This window comes from Martes martes (assembly GCF_963455335.1).
Source record: "Martes martes genome assembly, chromosome: X".
Taxonomy (NCBI): Eukaryota; Metazoa; Chordata; class Mammalia; order Carnivora; family Mustelidae; genus Martes; species Martes martes.
This window is the reverse complement of record NC_137897.1, coordinates 69948362-69957250: the sequence shown is the minus strand read 5'-3', so window position 1 is coordinate 69957250 and position 8889 is coordinate 69948362. Positions and strand designations below refer to the sequence as shown.

The following is an 8889-nucleotide window of genomic DNA, read 5'->3' as shown; positions in this document are numbered from 1 at the left end:
GATTGATGGTAAAATAAGGTTTCATGTAGTTCTGAGACTAAACATTTTGAACATCAAAAGAGCCACCTGTGAGCTTTGTCAACCTGTAGTTCCATCCAGTCAAAGAAATAATTTGCAATGTGATAAAGATTTCATCAGATCTGAAGTCTTGAAGTCACAGGTTGCCAAGGAGAGACCCTGTGAAAGCTTAGAAAGATAAGACATAGGAAAAAGTAACTGGGCTTACATCCTTCACCTCTTTGACTACTCTAACCTGCTTCTATTCAAAGCCTCCCTGGGACAAACCCAGAAGATGGTGCCCATTCATTTAATATTCTAAACACAGTCTAAGTCTGACCATATAATCAGAGTTAGAAAGGTGATAAAAGCATATTTGTTCATTCCTATATTTCTAGGAAAGTTATCAAAACTTCACAAATTTTTAGATAGTAGAATTTAAGAGCCATCGTTTATAACCCAATAAATCACACTATATGAAAAGATTCAAAAACATCTGACTTTTGTTCTGATTTTCATCAATGTGGATAATAACAATACATATTCTTGATATTTTATTTAATGATCTTTTAGTTTCTCCTTTTTATATCCTTATTTCTTTATTTTTGTGTAGGTAGATCTTCCCAAAGATATGGAAAGAAGAAGATGTGGAAATAACCACAATAGAAGACAAAATTTTCATCCATATTATCTTTGCAAGTTTTTAGAGAAAAGACATTCTAAAAATCCACTGGAAGCTCTGATTTTGTATTTTGTATTTCTTTATCTTCTTCAAGTTTAAAATTGTCATCATCAATAGCAACAACAATATCAATACAAATACATGGTCTTATATCAATAAAGTTTCAAAAATCACCAGTCCTTCAGGACTCACATGCACCTGGCATATAATATATTCCAAATTCCTTTGAAAATTAACAAACACAAAGGAGAAAAAAAATCTATAATAATAAATTTGAAATTTCACTAATTGTACTCTAGTTAAAAGTTAAGAAGTTATTCTACACACCAAATCAAGGATGGTTTAAAGAGCATCACAATGGGAACAATATGTTTTCAAAACACTACATAACCTGCTGGGCACATGAAAAGAAACATTCTCAGCATTAATTGGAAATCTTCATCAATGAAGCTATACATTTACTATAGCTTATGTTACAACATTTACACACAGTTTAATCATAAATTAAATATCTTCAAATTACATAGTACAAACTATATCTAATTGAAACAATGAGAAACATTCACTCCCCCAACTGAAACATGAATGGTTTCTTGGTTTACTGTAATACTGAAATAAAACATTTTCTTGATTTTGCTATGGAAGAAAATTAAACTGGTGGTGCTTCTGTACATTGATGAAATACGCACATACCAAGGAAAAAAAAAACTAAAAGAAAATAAAATACAGACAATAGAAGGAAACTGATGTTCTCTAGAAATACTACTGTATTCTTTGTTTAGAAGGAGATATTTTGTTTCATATATGAGATTTTGTTTGGTTTTCTTTTTTTTTCGAGTGCGTTATTGAGGTATTTCTTATCCAGTCTAAGAAGCAGTCATGAACATGATTTTTCTCTCTGCACATCTCCTGAAAATTCTATGTTGTAACACGTTTGATGTAGATTTATAATTACATCCCTTGAAAAATTCCTTCCTAACTTCCATCTTATCAATGGTTTTCTACAGTAAGTTGAGCTAGAATGACAAAAAAAAAATCATTTTACAGGTTTAGTATGTAGTTTTATCTATAGTTATTATTTATTTGTTTATATTTTACTGAACATGTTTCCCTACAGCCTATTCCCCTGTCAAATAAACATTTAAATCTTCCCGATATTCTCTAAGAACATAGCAGTTTATTTCATAGCTGTAAAAGAATCAGGCATTAAATGCATCTACAGTCCTTGTCACTTTCTAGGCTGTTATAGCAAACTCCAGAAGATAATGATCTAATAAATGATGGAATGTAGGCTTAAAATGGCAGATATAATGTGGTTTGTGATGCATTTTACCCTAAAATACAAAAGTTTAAAGAGAGGTCTTCATTAGTATAGTTGTCATTTCAGGCACAGTTATTGCATTTCACTGTCTCGAGCTCTACTAAAGAGTAGAGAAATAGGTTATAGACATAAATCTCTACAGCTCATATATGTTCTTTACTGAATATATATATACATTTTACCAAAATGTATATATTTTCTGAAATAAAAGTAGAAAACCTAAAAAACAGAGACAAAAAAAGAAAACACCAAGAAATATTTGCATCCTCTACTATGCATTTGTGTAAAAACACTAATAACAAAACACTGGAGATAAATAACTAACAAATATCGAACAAAAAGACAAAAATTCTACCATACTAGTACCTTCTAATGTTATCTGAACAAAAGTTTAGATAAACCAAGGGTACTCTTTGAAATTCAGATATTTTCTATTTTTCTACTTGCTATGTGCTTAGTCCACCAAAAAAAAAAAAATGGAACAAAATCAATAATGCTATACATGGTAAAAATAAAAATACAGTGCATCAGAAACAATATACACCACATGTTAATATCTGTAATGATAAGTCTTTCTGTACAACAGGGTGTGAATTTTTCTATTTCTGTTCATACACATTCTGAATTGAGAAAATTGTAAATTTTATTTTTAGTTGACTAAGGGACTAACTCTAGACTTTATTCTGGTATCTGTTTTTATTTACATAGCTATTTACAAGGCTAACAATTTGAAATAGTCATTGAAATTGGATCTTAAACTTTTATTATATACATCCTTTTGGAAAATGTGAAGTGGCCATTTTAGCTTTATAAAGGATATTCTTCTATAATGGGGAATCACCTCTAGAGGGTCTGGTCTGTTGGCCTGGACTGAATGTTGTCAAGCGAATGGCTTTACTTGACTAATCACTAGGATGAAGTCCTTCAGACATGGTGTAAAACAGAACTAATACTACCTTGCACTCCCTGATCAATAGAAAGTAGTTGATCAGGTCCAGCACCTTGCCCCCAACCTTGCTGCAAAGCCATTGGTGGCTCCCTAGGGCTGTGATGGAAGGCAGCAGCCTGTGGCAAAGAAAGGCTGAGGTGAATTGCAGCAGTCTATGCCAGGGGAAGGTGATATTGGAGGACTGAGGCCTGTGCTGTTGGAGGGCTGTGGTACAGTGTAATAGCCTGAGTCACTGGAGGTTTGTGGCCAAGAGCTATGCTCTGTGTCAGGGGAGGGCAACAGCAGCAAGCAGAGGCCTTTGACAGGAATGGGCTGTGGCATAGAACAGAAGCCTCTGACTGTGAAGGGCTGGAATGAGTCAGAGAAGCTGGTATCCAGCAGGCATCAGAATGGCCCAAGATGAGACATTCTTGAGTGCAGTTGGCAGGATCTCTTCCACAGTTGGTTGAAAAGTTATTTCTGTAGCTATTGGGATGGAAACAAATAAAAAATGTATACTTCCAAGGCATATTTTTATTAGCTACTTAAATTGAATAATATTGTTATAGGAAGAACAAATTATATATAAATACATCAAACACTTTTGGTATTTTCACAATTGGTACTTGATTTGTCAAGAAGTAATTCCTAGAGAAATATAAATAACCAGGAGTGGTAGGATCTCATTTTTTTTTAAGATTTTACTTATTTATCTGACAGACAGAAATCACAAGCAGGCAGAGAGGCAGGCAGAGAGAGAGGGGGAAGCAGGCTCCCTGCAGAGCAGAGAGCCCAATGCGGGGCTCGATCCCAGGACCCTGGGATCATGACCCGAGCTGAAGGCAGAGGCTTTAACCCACCGAGCCACCCAGGCACCCCAAGATCTCATTTTTATAATTAGAATACTTCTACCTAGTCTCTCAAATGTAGATATTTTTCATTGTGCTTGACTATAAAAAGAATCTAGGGTCATTGACCTATACATACAAGTCAGTTGAAATGTGGTTCCTAACTAACACAAAGAGGGGACATAAAAGTTAAATAAATGAGAAAACCAGTCATAGAAATATATAATGAACTAACCAATTATAGCTAACCATTTGGTTAAGCATATAATTAATTGACATGAAAATAAACCTAAAAATAAATTAGGTTAATTTGGAAGCATACTTTATTTAACCCAAAGATGTAATTATTAGTTTCAAGAATGAAATAGAGCTATTGGGGTGCCTGGGTGGCTCAGTGGGTTAAGCCTCTGCCTTCGGCTCAGGTCGTGGTCTCAGGGTCCTGGGGTCGAGCCTCACATCTGGCTTTCTGCTCAGCAGGGAGCCTGCTTCCCTCCTCTCTGTGTCTGCCTCTCTGCCTACTTGTGATCTCTGTCTGTCAAATAAATAAATAAAAATCTTTGGAAAAAAAGAATGAAATATAGCAATAATTATCTCAAAGATAAATGATTTCCATATTCCTCATTTTCTGAAATGATAAACTACAGATCCAAAGTACTTAGCTTTAAACCATAATACTTTTTAAAGCTCTTTTATAAGGTTTCTGTAAAGTTTTCAAATACCAGTAGGTATGGAATATCAATAAGCGTACCATAGAAAGACTAGCAAAATAAAGACAGATTAACTATATAAATATAAAACTTGACTTTAAAGTGAGAAACGCTATTATGTACAATGAAGGAAATTACATCATGACAAAATGGTCAATAATCTAAGAAGAAATAACAATCTTAAAAATTAAGAATAGAAATACAACTTCCTACAAATTCTCAGCAGGTTAGAGAATCCAGGTACTGTCATTATCCCATCACATTTAAAACCAAAGAATATGGCATGGAATAACAGAATCATTAAAGACGAATTTACTCTATTAGATAATCACTTACTTATCTGTATTTATAGGACACATAAAAATTGTCACTAGAATACTGATATTTAAAATATCCTGGGGCACATGGGTGGCTCAGTGGGTTAAGCCTCTGCCTTCGGCTCAGGTCATGATCCCAGGTCCTGCGATTGAGCCCTGCATCAGGCTCTCTGCTCAGTGGGGACCCTGCTTCCCTCTCTCTCTCTCTCTCTCTCTCTCTCTGCCTGCCTTTCTGCCTACTTGTGATCTGTCAAATAAATTTTAAAAAATCTTTAAAATATTCTATGTTTTTGCACAATTATATTTGAGAAGTAGTTAGGAAAATAGAATTTTATGTTTTTTGGATGATAGTCAACAATAAAACCAAGCATGGAAATATTTGAAAACACATAACTATACATTAAAACAAAATTTAAAGTCATGGTCATCAGAAAACCTAATTTGGCAGCCTCAAATTTTGCAACAAAATAAGACAGTTTCAATAGTATTTGCCTACATATGATTAGGAAATTGATACAAAATCATTTTTGCAGAAAGAAGCTATGATTTATGGGCATTCTTTTTTAAAGTTTTTATTTAAATTCCAGTTAACATACAATGTAATGTTAATTTAAGGTGTACTTTATAGTGTTTCAATACTTTCATACACCACCTGGTGCACATCACAAGTGCACTCCTTAATTCCCATCATTTATTTAACCCACACCTCACCCACCTCCCTTCTGGTAATCATCAGTTTGTAATCTACAATTAAGATTCTGTTTCTTGGTTTGCCTATCTCTTTCTTTTCCTTTGCTTCTTTTTCTTAAATTCCACACATGAGTGAAATCATATGGTATTTGTCTTACTCTGTTTGACTTATTTCACTTAGCATAATACTCTCTAGCTCGATCCATGTCATTATAAAAAGCAAGATTTCATTCTGCTTAATGGCTGAGTAATATTCTATTGCATGTATATACCACCTCTTCTTTAGCCATTCATCAGTCCATGGACATTTGGACTGTTTGTATAATTTGGATATTGCAGATAATGCTACTATAAACATTGGGATGCATGTGTACCTTTAAATTAGTATTTTTGAATTCTTTGGGTAATTACCTAGTATTGCAATTGCTGGATCACGAGGTAATTCAATTTTTAAGTCTTTAAGGCACCTCTATACTGTTTTCCATGATGCTATAACAGTTTGCATTCCCGTGAAAGGTGCAAGAGTATTCCCCAATATCTGCACCCTCACCAAAACCTATTGTTTCTTGTATTGTTGATTTTAGCCACTCTAACAGGTGTGAGGTGATATTACTTTGCAGTTTTGATTTGCATTTTCCTAATGATCAGTGATGTTTAACATCTTCTCATGTGACTGTTGGCCATCTTTTTATCTTCTTAGGAAAAATGTATACTCGTGTATTCTGCCAATGTTTTTAATTGGATTATCTGATTTGGGGGTGTTGAGTTTTAAGTTCTTTATATATTTGGTTACTAACCCTTTATCAGATATGTCATTTGAAGCTATCCTCTCCCCTTCTGCAGGTTGTTTTTTAGTTTTGATTGTTTCCTTCCCTGAGCAGAAGCTTTTTATCATGATTAAGTCTCAATAGTTTATTTTTATTTTTCTCTCCCTTGTTTCAAGAGACATATCTAGAAAGAAGTTCCCACAGGTGATGTTAAAGAGGTTACTCTCTCTTTTCTCCTCTAGAATTTTATGGTTTCAGGTCTTACATTTATTTATTTAATACATTTTGAATTTACTATTGTGTATGGTGTAAAAAATGGTAGTTTCATTGTTTTGCATGTAGCTAAACAGTTTTCCCAACACCGTTTGTTGAAGAGACTGTCTTTTTCCACTTGGATATTCTTTCCTGCTTTGATTATTTGTTGACTTTACTATTGTGGGTTCATTTCTGAGATTTATCTTCTGTTCCACAGATCTATGAGCCTATTTTTGTGCCAGTACCATACTGTTTTGATTACTACAACATTGAAGTATAACTTAAAGTGTGAAATTGGGATGCCTCCAGCTTTGTTTTTTCTCTTTCAAGGTTACTTTGGGTATTCAGGGTCTTTTGTGGTTCCACACAAATTTCAGGATAGGTTGTTCTAGCTATGTGAAAAATGCTGTTGGTATTCTGATAAGGATCACATTAAATGTGCAGATTGCTTTGAGTAGTATACACATTTCAACAATATTTGTTCTTCCAATCCATGTGTATGAGATGTTTTTTTCTTCCATTTCTTTCTGTCACCTTCAATTTCTTTAGCCAGTGTTTTATAGTTTACAAAGTACAGATCTTTCACCTCTTTGGATAGGTTTATTCCCAGATAGCTTACGGTTTTTGGTGTAATTGTAAATGGGTTTCATTACTTAATTTATCTTTTTGATGCTTCATTATTGGTGTATAGCAATGCACCAGATTTCTGTATGTTGATTTTGTATCCTGTTACTTTACCGAATTCCTTTATCAATCTAGCAGTTTCTTTGGTGGAATCTTTGGGGTTAAATATTTTATCATCTGCAAATACTGAAAATTTTACTTTTTTTTAAAAACTTTTTCCTTGCCAATCTTCTTTTTTTGTTGTCTGAATGCTGAGACTAGGAATTCCAGTACAATTTAACACTGATGAGAGTGAATATCCCTGTCTTTTTTCCTGGCCATAGAAGAAAAACTATGTTTTTCCCCATTGGGGATAATACTAGCTCTAGGGTTTTCATATATGGCCTTTATTATGTTGAGGTATGTTCTCTCTAAATACTTTGTTGAGGGTTTTTATCATGAATTGATGTTGTACTTTGTCAAATGATCTTTCTGCATTTGAAATACTGAAACGATCATATGGTTCATCTCCTTTCTTTTATTAATGTGGTATATCATGTTGATAGAGTTTGGATATTGAACCAACTTGCAATCTAGGGAAAAAAATCTCACTTGATCATGTGAGTAATTTTTAAATTGTACAGTTGGATTTAGTATGCTAGTATTTTATGGAGAATTTTTGTTTTCATGTTCATCAGGGATCATGGCCTCTAGTTCTTTCTTTAAGGGAGACTTTATCTATTTGGGGGTAATGCTGGCTTCACAGAATGGATTTGGAAATTTTCCTTCCTTTCCCATTTTTTGAATAGTTGAAAAGAATCAATATTAACTTTTCTTTAAATGTTTGGTAGAGTTCTCCTGTGAAACCATCTGGCCCTGAACATTTATTTGTTGGAAGATTTTTTGATTAGTGAGTCAATTTCTTTGCTGGTTACTGGTCTGTTCAAATTTTCTATTTTTTGCCTGTTTCAGTTTTTGTAGTTTATGTTTCTAGGAACTTGTCCATTTCTTCTAGGTTGTCCAATTTGTTGGCAAATGGTTTTTCATAATATTCTCTTATAACTACTTGTATTTCTGTGGTATTGGTGTTTTTTTTCCACTCTCATTTATGGTTTTATTATTTGGTTCCTTTCTTTTTTCTTTTTGGTATGTCTGTATAAAGGTTTATCAATTTTATTATTTTTTTTTTCAAAGAACCAGCTCCTGCTTTCATTGATGTGTTGTATTGCTTTGTTTTGTTTTGTCTTTTGGTTTCTATGTCATTTATTTGTGCTTTTATTTTTATTTATTTCCTTCCTTCTTATTGCTTTAAGCTACATTTGTTGTACATTTTCTAGCTCTTTTAGGTGTAAGGTTAGATTGTTTATTAGAGATTTTTCTTGTTTCCTGAGGTAGGCTTGTATTGCTACGTAATTCCCTCTTAGGACAACTTTTGCTGCATACCAAAGGTTTTGGAATGTTGTGTTTAATTTTCATTTGTCTCCATGCATTTTTTTTCCATTGATTTTCTGATTGATCCATTCATTGTTTAATAGCATGTTGTTTACACTTAATGTATTTGTTTTCCTTCCAGATTTTTTCTTGTGGTTGAATTCTAGTTTCAAAGCACTGGACTCAGAAACATCACGTGGTATGCCTTGAATCTTTTTGTTTTTGTTCCAACTTGGTATGTGATCTAACATGTGATCTGTTCTGGAGAATAACACATGAAAAGAGTGTGTATTCTGCGGTTTTAGGATGGAATATTCTGAAGATATCTGTTAAGTCATTTTGG

The 8889-nt window shown here is 33.5% G+C and overlaps 1 protein-coding gene across 1 annotated transcript in view; it reads right to left on the bottom strand.

Annotated features, from left to right (window-relative positions):
* Positions 1–2807: 2807 nt before the first annotated feature.
* Positions 2808–8889, bottom strand: part of PCDH11X (protocadherin 11 X-linked) — a gene marked incomplete at both ends in the record, with an annotated part of 454058 nt that continues 447976 nt past the window's right edge. Inside the window, 6 exon segments of the mRNA XM_080795529.1 lie at positions 2808–2827; positions 2830–2902; positions 2906–2942; positions 2944–3065; positions 3183–3379; positions 3382–3414. Coding sequence (XP_080651655.1) covers positions 2808–2827; positions 2830–2902; positions 2906–2942; positions 2944–3065; positions 3183–3379; positions 3382–3414 — 482 coding nt within the window.